Source organism: Rattus rattus, chromosome 14 (assembly GCF_011064425.1).
Source record: "Rattus rattus isolate New Zealand chromosome 14, Rrattus_CSIRO_v1, whole genome shotgun sequence".
NCBI classification, from domain to species: Eukaryota; Metazoa; Chordata; class Mammalia; order Rodentia; family Muridae; genus Rattus; species Rattus rattus.
This window is the reverse complement of record NC_046167.1, coordinates 39,350,214-39,370,208: the sequence shown is the minus strand read 5'-3', so window position 1 is coordinate 39,370,208 and position 19,995 is coordinate 39,350,214. Positions and strand designations below refer to the sequence as shown.

At 41.7% G+C, this 19,995-nt stretch overlaps 1 protein-coding gene across 3 annotated transcripts in view; it reads left to right on the top strand.

Moving 5' to 3' along the window:
- The window catches only part of Elmo1 (engulfment and cell motility 1), a 529,323-nt gene that overhangs the window by 292,244 nt on the left and 217,084 nt on the right, over positions 1 to 19,995 (top strand). For all 3 annotated transcript variants that reach the window (XM_032885160.1, XM_032885159.1, XM_032885162.1), the window contains one exon: positions 12,174 to 12,282. In XM_032885160.1, the coding sequence (XP_032741051.1) occupies positions 12,174 to 12,282 (109 nt within the window). The remainder of the gene's footprint in view (positions 1 to 12,173; positions 12,283 to 19,995) is intronic.

Below are 19,995 nucleotides of genomic sequence, written 5' to 3'. Positions count from 1 at the left end.
GCCTTGCCTTATAAGCAACATAAACAACTAAGGAAGTATGTCAAAGCAAAGCCCACGAAGTAAATCAGTCCATCCTGTCTTATTCTCTTATTTTCAAACTCGGCCAATTCCTCAACTTGTTATTTTCATCATTCATGTCTCTTTTTTTGCCTGCATGTTGTTCTGCAATATCAATGCCTTTTGTGGGTAGGAGAGATGCCTCAGAGGTTGAGAGCACTGACTGCTCTTCCAGAGATCCTGAGATGCCAGCAATCACATGGTTGCTGACAACCATCTATGAGAACTGACACCCTTTTCTGTCATGCAGACATATATGCAGGCAGAACACTGTACACATAATAAACAAATAAATCCTTTAAAATGCTTTTTCTGATCAAATGGAGTGGTGAATGGATCAAAGAGTGGTGAATGGTGGGGAAGTGGGAGGGTGTGTGTGGATCTGGGACTTAGCTGCTAGACTGAGGGAACACTGCTTTGCCTTTCAGAACGTTGTCCTTGAGCATTGAGCATCAGTATCTCCTGGGTGTTTGGTAGGAATGCCTACCACTGGGCCTAGTGCTGAATCAAGTCTGTATTTTAACAAGGTCTCTGAGTGATCTGAGAATACTTTTAAAATATGGGTCTGGGATAGTGAATGCCTATGGAAGAATTCAACACTTGAGCTGTCAAAAAAGAGGCAAGCAAGTACATGTGCCCTTCACTACCCTAAGCACCCAATTCCTGCCTTTTGGACTTCTGTAGGACTCATCTGAACAGCCACCTATGGTCACCCATCTGGTCACTCCTAAACTGCAGGTAGCTTGTTCTAAGGAATGTTTTCCTCGTCTATGAAAGGAGATCTTGTTCCAATGACTTGGTTCCAAGGACCAAAGAAACTAAACGTGGGAGTTTGTGCAAGTCAATCATTTGATTTGTAGTAATCTTTTTAAAATTTGAGGTCAAAGTCACATGCCAAAAATTAGGCCTTTTAAAATGAACTATTCAGTAGCATGTCACACATTTGTAAACTCACCTTCATTGTTTAATTCCAAGACATTATCACTGCCTCCAAATGGCCTTAAGGAGTGGCTGCTATTCCCCATGCTCTCTAGTCCAAGCCACCAGTTCACATGATCTCTCTAGGACTCTTCTCTCCTTAAGGATATTCAATATTAGTTATAGAAAAAAGCAGATGTATTGTGTTTTCATTGGTTCTCTTTGCTTTGGATGTCTTTTAAAATAGGAATATTGTTAGTGAGGGAAACGGAAGAGGATAGGTGTAGTCCACCTTGTTTGTTTCCTTTTCGTATGTGTGGTGCAAGGGTCCATTTGAGGACCTCATTCACACTGAGCCAGTGATGCATTACTACTGAGTCCAAGTCCGAGCCCCATGAAAAATAGCTTTAAGCCAAAGATTCTCAAAATATAGACACAAACAGCACATATCATATCACATGGGAATATGTCAAGATTACAGGTTCCCAGGTCCACATCAGAATTAGTGAAACCCAGTTCTTGAGCTAAGGCATTGCGGTTGGTGTTTTCATGTGCTTCCAGGGGAGTCTAGTGCACAGTCAAGTAAGTCAATCACTGCTTGAAAGAAGCAAACCCATACTGATGCCTGCAGGTGCTCAGTACACCTGTACCCATCCCTGAGCACAGCAACATTGCAGTGGCCTAGCCCAGCTCTCCGGTGGAGTGATAGCAGTGGCTTGCTGGGCCTCAAGAGGGGTCAGACGCCACACAAGCACGCATATCCCATTATCCCTGTTGTTACTTGAGCCCCTCCCTCCACCTCGTTCACAGAGGAGGGCCAGCAATGAGTGTTGTGATTGCTTCGTGTGTTCCACATGTCCGACTTTTGCACTATACCAAAGTGCAGAAAGCGTTTCTTTTCAGTTGATTAATGTTCAATTCCAGGTCTATTATGAACCTCCAGACTTTAATTACTACACTATTACCCAGTCGATTCCTTGCCATTTTATATTTATGGCCTTTATTATGCCTTGGTATGTGCAACTGCCTAAATGTATTCTAAATGCATTTTACCTCATTAACTGGGTTTTATTCCATTTTTCTCATTTGTCCACATTGTTATTTATCTCAGTACCCGTGTGTATTTTCTGCTTTTTCACCAATCTGACATCTCATGAATTCTCTTCCTCTTTTCCCTGGATTGTAGCATTCTCTTGCCCTTAGATAGAGCTCCCAAACTTCCTGGACACACAGCACTGGGGACTCTCCACCCTGGCTGTCAGTCATACTCATGCTTAACTTGGTTGTTTCTAACCTTTTGAATTTCAGCTCTTCAGCTCCTAACTTTGAAGGCTGTATCCATAGATTTTCAGCCTTGCTTGGCTGCTTGTAAATTTTAAATAGCAAACTGCTCCTCAGGGAAGTATTTGTTTGTTTTTGCTTTTTTGTCTTTAAGACTCCACTGCTAAAATATTATTAAAAATGGTTTCTTAACTATTCTTTTACTAGTCCCTTTACCTGTGAAGTGCCTTAGAAAGCTTATTGTTTGCCCTCCTGACTTGCATACTTTCCAGAGTTTTATTCTAGACCAGTGATGTGAAATCTTATGGGTACCATGCAACCAGCACCTATGTTGAATCAGATGACCAGCAGTTCCTGGCACAGTGCCGCTGTTTCAAAGCCATGCTAAAAATTTGAAGAGAACCATCAAACTCAGAGGCTGTGTCTGCCACCAGCTCCTTGCTTTGCTCTTGAGCCATTACTGCTGGGCACAGTAGGCAGCCGTGTCTCGCTTACTGTTGTCTTTTCAGACTACTTTGCTCTTGAGCTATAAGAACGTTTCAGGAATGCAAACCCAGGAGAAGAGCTTCATTGGTTGCTGCCGCATTACAGCATCACCATCTCCACCATCCCGTCTGAGGTCTTTGGGGCATAAAGATCTTCGCTTCCATTTTTACGTCCAATTAATCTTTACAAGCTTTTTGTGGGAGACATTTCTGTCCCACTTTTACATGGGAAAACAGATGAGTCACAATGTAGAATGTGCCAGAAAGTTATCTCAAGTGGGAACACATTTAGGTCCACAATGCTGTGTGTGGTAACCCTCTCCCATGGTCAAGGTTGTTTAGTATTTAATCTTTCACTTTTAGTAGGACTCCTTAGCAAAAAATGTGTCCTCTCAGGTCAAATCACCAAAGTGCCTGACTGGACCTATTTATTTTTATACTGTGTGACCTTGGAAAACTTGAACAGCGTCTCTTTGCCTGTGTCCCTATCTGTAACGTGACAATGGTGTTGCACTTCAGTTATGCATCCTGTGAGTGAAAGAAGGCGATCGGAGCAAAGCTCTTAGAACAAGGCCTGAGAGATAAGCTCTGTGGTCGCTACTTAGCTTTTGCCGCAGTCTCGACGACATTCAGAAGGCTTTTTTCTTTTAGGTGTATTTTCTTTGGAGCCACACTCCCTCACCGGCAGATCTGGTGGGCATGTGAGTGTAGTGGGCTGGCACCCTTGATTCGGACTTGCTGTGATCTGCTGGCTTGCATGGAATACCTTCCATAATTGCAGAGCTCTTGTTTTGCCCACTTAAAAATTACTCTTTCAGGACTTTGGTGGTTTGTTTGATCCCAAGGACTTGCTTAAGATTCATGATCACAATTAGCCTCTTGTACCACCTTATTGAAGTGTCCTAGTGCTCTCCTGAGTAATTGTCCCTGGCTTTCTGAGGACCAATTATCATTTCATTGGAGACAGGAAGAAGAATGATTCTTGCCTGGCTGCCGGTCTTTTCAAGAGTAGGCAGAGTTGCTTCCCCTTTGCTCTCATAGAAACCTGGGATTGGAGACGTAATATAACACTGTTTGCGGTGTCTGCTGTCATTAATGCAATGGCGCTTGCGTTGGTGTGTATGAAAGCTGATTGCTACAGATCAGCATTTCCATTTACTTCTTGGTCATTTCCCTATCTAGGTAGAAGGTGAGCTTTACAGCTCTTTTAATGTCATCAAGGGTTCTAAGTGTGAATGCTCTATGGTGGCTCTGCATGATTAGTATTAAGATTTGATGCAATAAACAGGATGTCATGAGGGGGGTTGCCCTGGGGTTCCTTGCTCATCTTTGTGCTAGTTCCTTGTATTTCTGGGGTGGGTTTCTGCTTAAATGAGCATAGGACTTCCTGGTTTGTGCTTCCAGTGTAAGTTGGTCAGAGCACTTAGATCCACAGACCTCTTACACTGAAAACACATGAAGGCTTCTGGCTTGCTTTCATGTGTCCCCCAGAGGTGTGTCTCCAGAGAGGTAATCTTTTACAGTCATGATTTTAGTTTAGTTCCTAGTAAAAGTTTTGCATGAAATGTTGGCCAACAGCCACAGAGGAATAAGAAGTGGGGGGTAGAATAGAGAATGAACCCCGACTCTGCAAAACTTGTTTTAGGTGCGTTGCTTCCACAACGTGCCTTTCCCAGCATGGCAGTCTCATAAAATGGGCGTTGTGGAATATCTGAACACCTTGAAGACAGTGAGGACATCACTGAGCTCCTCATATCTCAGAGTTAAAGCAGGAAGATTGAGAGTGGAAGAAAAGCCTCCCATGATGACATGTAGGACATTACACACAGGTTTCTTTTTTTTTTAAACATGAAAGGATTGTTTATTACCCAGACTATGTAAGTTTCAAAGCATTCAACTTTTCTATCTTTGATAAGACAGTCAAACAATCCATCTGAAATCAATGAAGATAACACATATTCTACAACAATATGACACTTATTCCACAGCGGGACGAACTGTTAGGACAAGGAGCACTTATCATTAAAAAGCCAACAGACCCCTCTGAAGGAGTTTGCAACCCCATACGAAGAAACCCCCCCCCCCAGAGATCCCAGGGATTAAACCACCAATCAAAGAATACACATGGAGGGACCCATGGCTCCAGCTGCATATGTAGCAGAGAATGGACTTGTCTGGCATCAGTGGGAGGAGAGGCCCTTGGTCCTGTGAAGGCTTGATGCCCTAGGGTAGGGGAATGCTAGGGTGGTGGGGCAGGAGTGGGTGAGTGGGTGAGGGAGCACCCTCATGGAACAGAAGGAGGGGGTGGAATGGGGGTTTTCAGAGGGGAAACCGAGAAGAGGATAACATTTGAAATGTAAATAAATAAATTAAACAAATTAAATAAATAAGTAAATAATAAATAGCCAACAGACAACAAAGAGAGGTAAATGCATATTCTGAATTCAGAGTGAATTTTTATAAATAATGACTATTTCAAATGTTTTAACTTAGTCTGTTTTATACTCTGTAAAAGATTCCCTACAAAGAGGACCAAATTTAGAACCAATTATATGAGACGTGAATTCACAGCCACTTTTGACTATCTACCAATGTCATGACCTTGGGAATACCCCCTCAAACTCCACTAAAATAGAAATAATGTGATCTATTTTTCTTCATTAATTTATTCACTTTAAACCCCAATAATGACCCCTCCCTTCTCTCCTCCCAGTCCCACCCTTACAAATTCGCTCCTCTAATACCCCCTCCCCTTCTCCTTAGAGAATAAGAAGACCCCATTGAGTAGAACTGTACCTTGGGAGATTAAATCCCAGCATATCTTCTCCCACTGAGGCCCAAACAAGTAATCTAGTTAGGAAAAGGGGATCCAATGGCAGGCAACAGAGTCAGAGACAGCCCCCACTCCATTTGTTTGGGGACACAAATGAAGGCCAAGCTGCAATCTGCTACAAACATGAAGGCTGCATAGGTATAGCCCCTGCATGCTCTTTGGTGGCTCAGTCTCCACAAGCCCCCGTGGGCCCACATTAGTTGACTCTGTAGGTCTTCTTGTGGTACACACAGGTTTCAATCCAGGGCTGGCCACAAGAACCACAGAATAGATTGTCCTTGGCCCAGTGGATAGAACTACAGAGAGTGGAAGCATATGTATCAGAGGCAGCACCCTAAGTGTTTGTTCATCAGCAAATGGATTCTGGACACAGAGAACATGCATGGGCAGTCCAGTGAGTCGGGTATTCACAGCCATGGTACAGAGCATGTAGTACCGTTAGTTGGGCCCAAGTCAACTGGGTCCTAGATCTGCAACAGCTAGAGAAGGCAGGTGTTCCGAGCATGCATGCCTCTGGGAGGTGGGATATATGGAAATGTGTGGAGATGCCTCAGCACCATTGATTGCGGACCCTGAAGAACAGATACTCATCTTTAGTGAATGAGGGAGCTTAGTGAAAAGTATCTATTTTAGGGCATCTGGGGCTTCTGAACCTACTTTACTAAGACACAGAAAAACAAACAAGCCAACCCATGAAACTTCCCTTTGTCTAAATGGGCTAAGTTCACTGATGTTCATGCCAGGTATATGAAGTTAGGTCATACTCTCATGGGCTGGGAGAGTTTGGGAATGGAAGATTAAAAAGAAAAATAAATGTTTGTTTGAGATAGTGTCTAACTGTGTAGCCCAGGCAGTCTTTGAACTCAAAATACTCCTGCCTAAGGCTGCTGAGTGCTGGGATTACAGGTAGCTTGTACTACCACACCCAGATAACACTTTAAAAATTGAATTCCAAGCAGGACCAAGGCTAGCTATGATCTGAGAATTCATCTCTTCCTTTTATTCCCAACAGTCTTGAGAGGATAATAGTAGCTAATATTTTCCTTCTTAATCCAGTGGACATGTTGGGGATCGGTTGATAAACAGCAGGTAAAGACAGCTGTAAACTACAAAATATATAGAGTTCAGGTTTACATAGGTATACAGTGTTCGTATTTTGTAAAACAAACTTCTTTTGGCCCATGACTCATTGTAAGATGGGTGATAGTAGTAATTTGAAGATTTCATTCATTAGTCGCTAGTACTGCTCTTGCAGAGGACCTGAGTTCTGTTCCCAGCACCCACACTACATGCCTCACAGCTTGCTACAACTCCAGCTCTAGGGAATCCAGTACTCCCTTCTGGTCTCCACCAGCATTGTGTTTATGTGCACATATATTATCCCCAACCCCATCTAATTAAAACTAAAATAAATAAAAATATTTAGACTTTAATTTTGGTTTTTGTCTGTGCTGACTAGATTTAAGTCAACTTGCCAAAAGCTAGAACTGTCTGAGAGAAAGGAACTTCATCTGAGATAGCGCCTCCCTAAGACTCCAGCAGGAGTTTAGGTTTTGTTTTTGGACACAGGGATTCTTTGTGTAGCCCAGGCTGGAATTTCCTCTGTAGATAAGGCTAACCTTGAACACAGACATTGGCCCTCCTTTGCCTGCCAAGTGGTGGGATCAAAGGTGTGTGCCACCAACCCTGGCTGACACAACCTTAGTGAGTGATACAAAGCTCAGCCTATTGTGTGTAAGGCCCTGCCTGGGTGGATGGCTTCCAGCTATAAGAAACTAACCAGGGGGAACAAACCAGTAGGCTGCATCCCTTCGTGGCCTCTTCGTTAGCTCCTGCTTCCAGGCTCCTGCCCTGTTTTGAGTTGCTATCTTATCTGTCTGTGATGATGAACTGCAGAAAGGAAAATAAACTCTTTCTTCCCTGTGCTGCTTCATCAGCAATAGGAACCCGAGCTAAGACAGTGTCTCAGAGTATAATGTAACAGTAAAGGAGAAAATAAAGATTAAAAAGTATGTGCTGGAACTTTCTAACGGCTCAGTTAGGCATGACTTATTTCAAAATACTGAAGTTGAATATACTTATGTAAGTGTGTTTAAAAAAAAACAAAAGCTGCTGTCAGTTTGAGCATCTCTCACTGTGGTAAAACCTTGTTAGTAATAGTTGTAATAATAATTTCTAAATTACTCCTGTAAAATCTCTCACCTTAATATGTAAGCAGGGAACTTTAAATACGGTGTCTGCGGTGACTAAGAGAGTCAGGAAGGAAGGTCTGCTTTTCTTTGGGCAGGTAAATGTGAGAAGATAGATGTAGCATTAGAAATAAAGAGAAGGGCTTCTCCAGGCGATTTACATATTGATTACTTAAATTACTACTTAATTTAGTGCCTGCTAATAAACTGTGCCTTGGAAATGTTTCCCGGACATTTATTGGCTGCAGTAATTCTGCCTAGTGTATGCGGTTCACATCCTCATTAAATATTGATGCACTCATGAAATGTTAATAGAATGTTAATGCGCAGTACAGGGGAATGCGCTCCCTCGGAGCCTGGAGCTAGATGTGAGCTACCTGTCTCTGGCTTTGCTTTATGTCCTGTCTTCTTGCTGTTTTCTTCAGTTTGTTTCCTCATTACCAAGAGATTCACACTTCTCCCTGATCTGCTGTCTCAGATACATTTTTTTAAAGGAGAAATAATGATTTTTTTTCTGATCTATGGGAATGCGGTGGTTCTCTGTGCCTGCTTTTCCAAACTGGAATTCTTGCTTTGAACCAGAATGAATTCTGTTAAAGAAAGTGGGGAAGGGGAGCTAGGCATGAGCTCTCAAGGGTCCGATCACTGCATTCTGCAGTAGCCTTGCAGATCACTGCACTCTGCAGTGGCCTTGTGTGCAGATAAGCCAGCCTTTGTCTTCCTTCGATCTCTTTTCTGAATGTCCTGCCTTGTCACCTTCATTCTCTTGCCTATTCCTCTCCTGACATCTGGATTTCCATGGCCACTCAGCTTTCATGCCTTCTTGGGTTCTGGGCTCCAGATGCTGGCCATCAGGTCCAGATCCCTCCACACTGTAGACTAGGCAATGTGTTGGCGTTCTAATGTACACAGTCTTGCCCAAGGGGCTGTGACCTGAATCTCTCTACCTGGCATGATTTCCTGCTCACAGACCCAGATCCAGCAGGTTCTTGATCTTCCACTGACTCTCAACAACCAAGGAAACATCCTTAACCTTCTGAGACACAGACTCACAGGCCTTCTGTCTCTTTGTAGCATGCATGATGGATTGAAACTATATTAACTTCTTATCCTTCTCTTCATCAGAATCAATGTACTGTGAAATCAGGAACCATCTGTACCTTGTTCCTTACTTGGAGAAGTTTACCCTGGCAGCTAATAGGTGCTCAATTAATATGGTTGGTTAAGTGAATAAATACCACCCCTTCCACTAACAAGTTCATAGTCTAGAGAGATATATTAGTCTGCTTTGTGGCTATGATAACCGAATATCTGCGGATGAATAACTTTATAAAGAAACAAGGTTTATTTTGGCTCACAGTTCTGGGACTACAAGGCCCTACATATGGTGATGAACTTTTTATGCATGTGTGCACACATGCACACATATCCCTCTGGTGTCTGTTTTTTCTGTCTGTCTGTTCCTCTTCTTCCTGTCTATTCTCCTCACCTCCCTTATAGAACCATCAGTATTCAGTAACAGTCTGATCTGGTCCAGATCACCTATCACTGTCTCCTCTCCTAAACACCGGTCTTAACTCCTCACAGTGGGGATTAAATTTCCGCACAACCTGAAGGAATGCTCAGACTGTCTCCAAAATATAACAAAGGAAGAACTAAAACACGCACTGAACAGCAGTGCATCTGAGAGGCCAGCATCTGAATGTCCGAGCAGCTAAGGGGATAGCAACCTTGGCTTACAGAGGAAGAGTTTCAGCCCAGGTGGGTGGGGGTTTATCTCTTCTTGGTTCTTCTTGAGGCAGTGGAGGGGGAAGAGCAGCAGGGGATAAGACTTGGTCTGACAAGATATTTAGGATTGCTGTATAATAGTAAAAAGTTTACTTATTTAAGTTACTATGCAACTATAGCTGACCTGCCTTCTGTGTTCCTTTGAGGTCAGAAACTGCAGTCTGTGGCACTTAGCACCCCATCCTAAAACAGCAAGAGATTAAGTAAAGGATTAATTGCTAGAGTCTTTTCCCTTTTGTCCAGATGCCTTTTGCTTGTTGGGCTAGGGGAAGTTTTTAGCAATAAACTTCTATTGAACCAGGAGAAGAGAATAACATTCACAGAAGGAAAAACTTTTACATAAGCAAATATGCATAAAGTCAGAATTTACATGATTTTTGTTCTGTTTGAAAACTTCTCCTCAGCTCAGTTCCCTCTCACAACTCAAGTCTCCTCAGCTCAGTTCCCTCTCACAGCTCAACTCTCCTCAGCTCAGTTCCCTCTCACAACTCAAGTCTCCTCAGCTCAGTTCTGACTCTTCTTTGTCCTCAGCACTTAAACATCTTTCAGAATACGTGATCACATGTTAAAATATCATCAACAATTCACACACAAAATCAAATCATAAATTGAAATAGGAGTTTACAACATACATGCATATCCATTAGGAGTGATTATCTGGCAGCAGTTCCATAGGTTCATTGTAAATTGAAAACCTTAAGTTATTAGTGAAGTTTTGTATAGATAAACCCTGTCAATATTTTATCTCCAGTCCTAGTACCTATAATAAATCATCAGTTCTCTTTTTATGACTTTTGGTTAATTGTTTTACAACCTCTTGGAATGTGCTTTGAGTAGGAGAAAGTCTGGTTACTGTTTCAGAGCAGTTAACTGGTGACACATGGGAGACTAACAGAATTCTCATTGCAGTTTTGACTATCAGAAAAGGATCTAATAGCAGTCCCACTATAAAAGCTCTTAAAAATCACTGGTATAATTTGGGGAATTCTTATAAGATCATCATTAAAACTTAAGAAGTTATCTATTTCTCTATATAACATCACTACAAGAAAGTACATCTTCATAGATCTGCAGAGATCTTCTCCAAAGGGGTGCCCTATTACCTAGTGATTGTTATAATATGATTAATAATAACAAGAAAAGCATATCAATAGCAGGAATCTTTTCTAAAATGAATTCTCTTATGGCCCTGTCTAAAAAGAGTGAATCTGCCGCGGATTATATAATAATCTGAAGCAGACCATCTCAGGAAGATCACCAGCTAGTATTCAGCTTGTCCTATTATGGCTCCTGACAAGCTATATCTAGTAAGCAGCCTCCTCAAATATTATTGCTTTTGTTGACATACGACTTTGGCCTTCATTTCCTTTGGAGAGCTGTGTGCTCTGTTTTTGTTCTGTCTATGTGAAAAATAGTTCCCTTAGGTTTACGTAGTGAGATCATTTTAAGCTAGCTATAGGAGACAAGAGAATATCTTATGAAAAGCAGAATTTTAAGAAGATAGACTGAGAGGCCAAACTTTGACTACAGGGAAGAATCCTCTACACAAAGAATAGGAGACCTGGGATTCATAGATATTCCCTTATGTTTATTTTCTGTCACCAGCATCCATGTAATGACATACCCAGTGGATGCTGTCAGCACTGGTAGGTAGGTCTGTTTTCCCTATTACATTAGTTACTGTTCTTGTCACTGTGATGTACAGTATGGCTGAAAGAACTGAGGGAAAGATTGCTTTTTAATCTGGCTCATGACTATACAGGTATCAGGCTAGTGTGGGGTCAGAAGGCGTGGCAAAAACAAAACAAAACAAAAAAACTGGGTCACATCATAGCAGACAAAGAGAGGAGGTAAAACACCAGAAAGCATCCAGGGGAAGATATCACCCACTTCTACACCCCCAGGATCTTATGTCATCTAGCTAGATAGGCCACACCTCCTCCATTTCAATGCCTTTAAAGCTGCTGTACCTTTGTGGCTTCATCAAATCTATCCACTGAATAGTCAGGAGCCTTGTGATGTAATTATTTCTGGAAATGCCTTTGCCAAGACACCCAGAGTACTGCATCGCTGAGCTGAGGTAGTTTATATTCTAGTGAGGTTGGTGAGAAAAGCAAACCATTCATTTAGTTGAGGAAGTCTCAGTGCAGTACTCCAGTTAGTCTAATTGATATGGTCCCCACGCACGGTTCAGTGAGATCATGCAAAAATAAGGAACTTTTAGCAAGAAATAAGCCATGGAGGTGTTGAAGTTGTACACAGTTGCTGTTTCTGAGCACAAGGGATGATGTGGTAGACAAGGATGAAGACTTGTCACTTAAGTAATAAATATTGTATTTTTTTGTCTTTAAAAATGCTTCACAGGTCCCTATATGTAGATGAAAACCAACAAGCCAAGCAAAATATTTTCCCAAAGGCCAAGGAGCCATAGGAGGTTTGAAAAGTATCAAAGTTTCAGGTGCTGTATTCTTGATGTTCTATTTAGTGCTACCTGCAACAGTCATAGGTGGGGGATCACCCATAGGCTGAGGTGATTCACCTGATACCTTAATTGGAGTGAGCCTAGAGTCTTATGTGCTTGGCCACAGTTGCTTTTCTGACCAATCCCTCTTCTCTCCACAGATTGTGCTTGAGAACAGCAGCCGAGAAGATAAGCATGAATGTCCCTTTGGACGCAGCAGTATAGAACTGACCAAGATGCTGTGTGAGATCCTGAAAGTGGGCGAGCTGCGTGAGTACTCATGTATATGCCCTGTGGGTGTAGAGTTAAGTAGACCTTCAACTTCCAAGGTTGAGCCCCTACTTCTATATCAAATCCAAAGCTCTGTCACTTTTACATCCCTTCATTAGGGTGCATTCTCTAGCTCAGGTTTTCTGCGTATGTGTTTCTACATGTCTGCTACATATAGAAACATTAAAGACTACAGGAAAAGAGAACTTGACAGGTATTGTGGCAGTTTCCAATATTATAAAAATGGGTACATATTACATACAACTCACTGTTGGTTAGGTAAAAAATCTGTGGGTTTCTCTTTTATTCTAGTTTCTAGTCCTCTTATAGAACATTTCCTTTACTTTCTTTTGAAACAATTTTTCTCTATAAAGAAAAATTGAATACTTTAATGAAATTCTCTTGCTACCAGTGTTGCAGTTGTGGGGAATATTTACTCTATAAAGAAAGAATTATGGAAGGAAACGAGTAGCTGAAAATGAAAAATTGGCCAGAGATATGCCTTGGGCTCTTTTCATACTCACATTGCAGAATTTATGAGAGGACACCCAGAAAAAGAGATTCTAATGTCCCTATCTGTTCATTCATTGGTACAGCCTACCTTCTGTGTGAAGGTAGATATGACTTAATCTTCTTCCATTGTCCTTGCCAGTGTCAAGTCTGCTTAGAGCAACTAATTCTCACTTCTACATCCATGGAACTGGCACACACATATAAATCCTTTCTCTTAGACTTAGTAGCACAAGTCCCAGAGAAGACTGTTTACAGCAGGAAAATGCTCGGGTGGTATATGCTTCTATGTCGAAAAGCACAGATAATGTAACCACCTGTTTTGAAAAGTTAAAATAATGAGGTAGAGTAATTAACAGGAAGGGACCTGATGATTAAATTGAAAAGGGAATTATGTTTTATTTACGTGGTGGAGAAAATAACAGGTACTGTTGAGAAAATTTAGGAATTAAGAAAAACCTATCAAGTTGTGTTGTTGAACCACACAGGAGCCAACCATCTTTCAACCACTGCAAGTTGAGTAAAGAAGCCAACCTTGGCATGGACCTGCTGAGGAAGGTCATTGCCTGTGAGGCCTCAACACTGTAGAGTTGCATTGGGAAGAGAGGGGCAGCACACCCAGGGGATCTGTTAACTGATGCTCTTCACTGAGTGTTGAGAGTTCAGTTCATAGGGATCCCTGATGTGAGTTGTCTCTCCCTTCCCTAATGGAGCTTGTTGTCTTTGGTATTGGTTACTGTTTGTTCGGCTTAAGTATGGAAATCCTACATCAAACAAGTCCCGTGTACTCCATCTGATCACAACTTTGTGTTTATCTCAGTTTCATGGAGGGAACTGTTTAAAGTCATTTACTTACAAGGCTATCTGAATTTCTCCATTTCTAGAAAATGTAGAGACACCAGAATTTCTGTGTTCAAGTTATTGAGCTCCATTGCTCCTTTTTCATCTGCCCTTTCTGTCTTCCCAATACGTTGGCCTCTTGATCTCATCTTGAGGGAACCGAAGAGGACACTTGTGATGTGATGTTCTGTGCATGGCTTTCTGATCTTCTCCTTTGCTCCGATGTCATAGTCTTTCCAAAATTGGGCACAGTAGCAGGGAAAGAGATGTTAGCAACAGAAATACTGCGTTCTATCTGGTACCTTGTGTCTATATTCACCAGACTACTCACCAGAATCAATGGCTCTGTTAGTCATTCCTGGTCCACAGGATAGAAGAGCTCTAATGGGAGCATTTGAGGTGAAGATTTGAGAGGTGTCTTCACTTTGTAACTGAAAGTGCAGAAACATCAGTGTGTCAGGAGCCTGCTAGAAGGAAAATACTCAACTCAAGGGGCTGGCAAGGGAGGCATGGTTGGATTTTATCGTATGTTTTGAGTAGAGTAACTGTGGAGCTGCTCTGAAATGGTCCTTGGGTCATTGCAGCCATCTTGGTAAAGGAAAGGAACTGAAGTGACAGGAGTCTGAAGTCACAGCTATCTAGGAAGTCTCTGCTTTGTGTTGGTAGCTGGGGTTGATTTGGGAGAGGTCACAGGTTCTAACCTTTGGCAATGTAAATTTGCTCTGATAGCTCTTTGAGGTCTTGCTATTGCATTTGGGAAAATGATGGTTTCCCTCTCCTGGGACTGAGATAATAGGGTAAAGATGAAGGCATCCAGCCCGAGGACCTGGCACAGGGGTGCAGCTGTACGTCTCCCACCTTCTAATGAAGAAATGTCCTTGGCATTTTGTACAGCTCACACAGCATGTACTGCAGGTAATGCAGAGATGTCCTTGGCGTTCTGTACAGCTCACATACCAGGTACTGGAGCTGCCTCTGCACCCGGGCTGGGTTTGAGTGGCAGACTGGTAGAACTGTCCTTTCACCTAAGATACGGATTTTTATCCATTCACTCAGTAAAAGTCTACTGAGCTTTTATAATATGTTGCACACTGCAACTGTAGGTGAAGCAGATAGTCTCTCTCTGCAGGAATGTCTGGAATCTTCTTGAACATCAGAAAGTGAGAAGATGAGCTGAGACTGACAGATTCTCTATGATTTTTAAATTTGTTATGTTTTTAAAATAATGCCTATTTGTGATATAGAACAATGTTTCTAATATTTTGATAGTTTCATGTTTAACTCCCTTTTCCTTACCATCACCCAGAAGGGCTATTCTGGGCATCTTTCAAGGCTTGCAAAGTGTTTTCACTTCTGTGAAGTGCAACATGCCTGAATGACTTGTTTTCTGCTCATAAAATATAAAAGGACGGCTGCACTCTGATTGAACGCTGGACATCAAATGATAAAATACCCCATGGTTAGAGGAAAATTGCTTTTTAAAAAATGGATTGCCTTTTGCCCAGTGCCATATTAAATATGTTACTAATATGAAAAACACATTTGAATGCTCTTATACTGAAGGAGACACCTATTTTTCTTTTTCTAAGGCAAATTAGTTTCACATGCAAATTCATCTTCTCTTGGTTTATTTGCTTTTTTTCCCTTCTAACTATTAAGTTCGCAGTTCTGAATTCTTCTCAGTTTTGTATGAATAATTGACCTTGAAAATCTTGGTCAGTTTCACTGTTAGCAAATTCTGATACCAAAGAAATGCCCAGTTAAAAATCTAACCAGAGGGAGCGAAGGAATACTTATAAGTAGAAAGATTTAATTTTCTAGAAATTATTTCTCCTTTGATTTTAATTTTAGGTCTCTCTAGGAAATCTGGTTTGGAAGTGCCAATTATAATTTGGATCTAAAGCAAACATTAAATTATAGACACCAAATATATGTGAACATTTTTTTAGGTTGCTTAAGTACACACACACAGTATTCTGCTTCCTACTTATTGGGATGTCAAGAGGTAAATATTAACTCTAATAGTATGGCTTAAAATAACATCTATTTCTATTCTCAGAACACTTTATCAAGGTTATTTAACTGAAGTCTGTAACACTCGAGATCAATAATATCTATGTTTATTAATGCAGGGAGGACCTTTGATGACATTGTGTGGAGTAACTCACTAAACTGGCACTCAGGATGCCCAGGGAACTGCAGAGAGTTAGGTGAAGAGAATGGTGGCATTTGGAGGTCTGAAGGACCGAACTTGGAACACAGCTCAGCCACTTGTTGGGTGTCTCAGCATGCTTCTCCACTATTCCCTATCTATAAACATAATAAATGTTTGCATTGTTGGAGCTTAAATGAAATAGTGAACATTGCTTTAGTTGAAACACCAGTAGGGTTCTGTTTTATTATTTTTCTTTACAAGTGGCTTAGTCTTTCTTTCCATAAACAAACTGAAGATTAATTGGGTGGGGGAAGGTGTTTCTACTTTAGTGGGAGCTAGTGCAATGATTCTGTTTCTTCTTTCTGCATATTGTTCAAACTTACTATAGTCAGCTTTCCATCTGTGTGGAATTTGCATCCACAGAACTGTCCATCTCTGGATTTAAACTATTTGCAAAATAAATTTTGTCTGTACCAAGCATGCACAAACTCTCCGCCTCTCACTGTTGTCTAATACAACAATGGGTGTTAATGCACCATTTACAGTGTGTTCTTTCCTGTAGACTATCTAGAATTCATTTCAAGTATATGGACAGCTATGCACAGGTTGTTTCCAAATGCTGCATCATTTATGTGTGGTTGGGGCATCCTCAGTGGGTTCTAATGGGATTAGTATGAGTTCCCTTTATGGACAGAAAAGCACAACTGTATTCTTTTCAACCTGCCTTCTCCATGAGGCTCTTTTTGAGAGAAAGGCATATATTTCCCTCATTTTTCTGCTTTACAAGCCACAGAGAATCCTTACAAACCTGGATGTGATCATATGTACCCAGAGACAGGGTTACATATTTGTCAATCCAATGAAAAGAATAAAACTGAGGAGGGAGGAGGAGTAAAACCTTCATGATAGGAGAGGTGTTTATTTGCTTGGAGTTTTCATAGGTGGCTGGAAGGTTCTTCTTACAGGAGGAGGAATATACGTAAGCCCACAGGAGTGCTACAGAGCTGAGTCCTCAAGAAGCTGTCAGTTCTCAATAGAGAGAGATAGGAAATAGATAGTGATGTTGGTTTTTAGAATATTTTTCTCCAAATACATAATGAACGAAAACTTAATTTCTGATACAAATTGAGTAATTGCTTTCCTGTTGAACCTGTAACACCCTCCCTATACCTCATTCACTAGCTGATGCAAGTGTGAAGTCATAAGTATCTGTCACTCAGAGGGGTTCGAACCTGACCCTAAAAACCATGGGAACCAAGAGAACTTTGATTCACAGAAGGCTATTCTAGTCATGAACATTACCTTCTAGTGTTTGACTGTTTATCAGATGTGAGGAGGAATTTTAAGAATGATGGGTAGAGCCAGGAACAGGGCCAAGCCAACATTCAACAAGCCTCTTCCTGGTAATGCAACGATGAGGATGATTTCAGCTATAGCCAATTGAAATCCCACCTGATTGCATGAGGGCAGAGTCAGCCAGGTCCGAGGCTGATGAACCTGTAAGCAGGCCTTCAGGAATCCCAGTGTTTCCATAAGTGTTCTGCTGCTAGCAGAATCGTGGCCCCTGACACATGGTCCAGAAGCCTTTTTTTCCTAAGGGTCACTTCTCTGTGCATAAATAAGTTTCTAGAAGTCATCCATATACTCCTCTGCATGTATCAATGTCTGACACCTTGGCCTTTGCCCGCCTAACCCAGACCTCAGAACACAGAATGGGGCTGGCCCAGGCCAGAGCAGTCGTTGCTCCTAACTAGGATGGAAGTACAGCCTTTCCTTTTTGTGTGACTCCCAGATGCCCATCAGAGCCAAGAGCACCAGAGTTCTGCTCTGATGAAGAAATGATGTCTTGGAATATTTTCTGTCCTTATGTAAAAAGGCTGTTCTGCATTTTTCTTACTGAAGTAGAAAACTACAGCAAATTATGGCCAGACTACTGCCCCGTCTCATCTTTCCTGGGAATTGGGCAAATGCACGAGGTTTTTTGTTTTTTGTTTTTTTTTTTTATTTACTGTGACAATATTAAAGGCTGCAGAAAGATGGAAGGTGAGGTTTGAGTAGAATGCATTTCTCTCTCATCAGCAAGCTGCAAGGCCTGGGACCCCACTACACTGCACTCATGCTAGCGAATGGATGTTCCCACTGCCTCACATAACTTTCTGGGTATCAGTCCAGGGTGACTTCTGAAGGACAGAGGGACACACTTGTGGTGAAAGCCTCCACACTGCCTTCACTTTTGCCGTGTTTATCTCTGTAACCACTTGCAATTAGATCAACTAACAAGTTCTACTTAGAAAAATTAATGAGGAAGAAACTGACATCACACCATGAAAATGACAATCCCTTCCACACTTTGTCTTTCGGGGCACTGTTTATTGAAATGCCCCAGTGGTGCTGAGTGGAGCACCTGGCTCCACTTGTCACCTAGACACTTGTGCTTTAGCAAGGAAAACAACACACTGAGCATGGAGAAGTGCTCTTCGGCATGCCCGGCAATTAGAACAGACACTTAACTCTGGGCCACTGGTGTGTGTGAACGTTGAGAGCTACAATCCATCACTTTCACTCTTAGTCACAACATTCTAGTTGAAGAAAGGACAAGAAAATTAGATTTTAGCAATTAAAGCTATTAAAGACATTTTCCCTCGAAACACTAGCCTGTGTGCCCTTATCCTTTAGAAAGCTAAGCTTCTCCGATCTTGATTCTGCCTAGAGTTTTTGTATTGTACTTGACTTTCTTATTAAACTTCAACTTTTAAAGTAAAAAGAAAATACAAAGTAAATACTGAAATTCAAATGTGGCCTGAGAAAATATATGTAGCCTGTCTGATCCATAACCAAAAAATATCAAAGTGTTGAGATGTTTCTTTACCATAATTATGCAATGGCAGGATTTATAATGGCATCATTACAAGGTAGGGGAATTTATTCCAGCATTTATTTTGTCATTCAGAGTCCAAATCCCTGAGTAGGCATGTAGATTTCTGTCAATGTGTTTAGCCTGTCTCCCTCCTTACCTTCGCCGTCTGGAACATGAGATCATCTTCCCCTTTTCTTTTCCTCCTCTTCGTCCTCTTCTCCCCTGATTTGCTAATTGGGCAAGGAGCTGTAAGAGCGAGTTCCTGGTTGGCTGTGAAGTGCTGGTGAGTAGGGAACGATCTTCATCAGGTTGTACACAGACTAGGAGACACTGGGGCATATCTGGCAGAAAAGCCAGCTATTCTACATGTTCTATATGGGTCATAAACTTTCAGCTCTCTGGTTTGTTTGCTCATGTTTGCAAGGGTAATATTATGGAGGGCTTCTGAAATTAGAAGAAAATGTTTATCCTCATGAGACTGGATTGCGAAGAGAAACGTGACAGTTTAAAAGGACATTATATCCAGCCTATCTCTATTATAAATAGAGGAAAGTAACATGTTATTCTGGGCTTTTTATTAGCACTTACTTCACTTTATGCTATCTGTGAAATGACATGTGAACTGGAAACAACCAGGGTCTATTCCTGTTGCCTGTTTGAGCGGATTTCAGACTGTGAGGAGAGCTTGCAGTTTTGCCTAGCCCTGCAGGGACGAGAGATACAGGCCTGTTGAGAAAGCCTGCTGCTCACCCTTCTCTCCAGCGTCATCTGGGCCTGACTTTCCTGATCCTCTCTTGTTCTGCCACATGAGGCATCACTCTCCTTGAAAGACCATAGAGTTTTATCTCGGTGTCCTTTGTTCCACTTCTGATTTCTTTATATTTCTTGATTTTGTTTTAATTTGGGTTTTGTTTGTTTTTGTGCTTTATTTGTTTCTTTTGTTTCTTTTGTTATCTTTATTTTATGTATGTGCATATTTGCCTGCATATATGAACATGCACCAAGTATGTGCCTGTGATGGTCAAAAGAGAGGCTCAGGTCCCCAGGAATTACAGCTGTGGATAGTTCAGTCCTACCGTGTGGGTGTTGGGAACTGAACCTGTGTCCTCTACAAGTGCAGCTGCTGCTCTTACCTGCTGAGCCATCAGTCAGAGCCTATTTTGCCTTTTAAACCAGGTCTCTCACCAGCCTGGCAGACTCCACGTAAGCTGGGCTGCCTGACCACCAAGTCCCAGGGCTCTGCCATCTCTGTCTCCTCAGCTCCGGTATCTGTTCCATCCTTCTTGGCTTTTGGTTATGTGGATTCTGAAGATAGAAGTCAATCTCCCCTTTTGCAAGACAAGCACTTTAC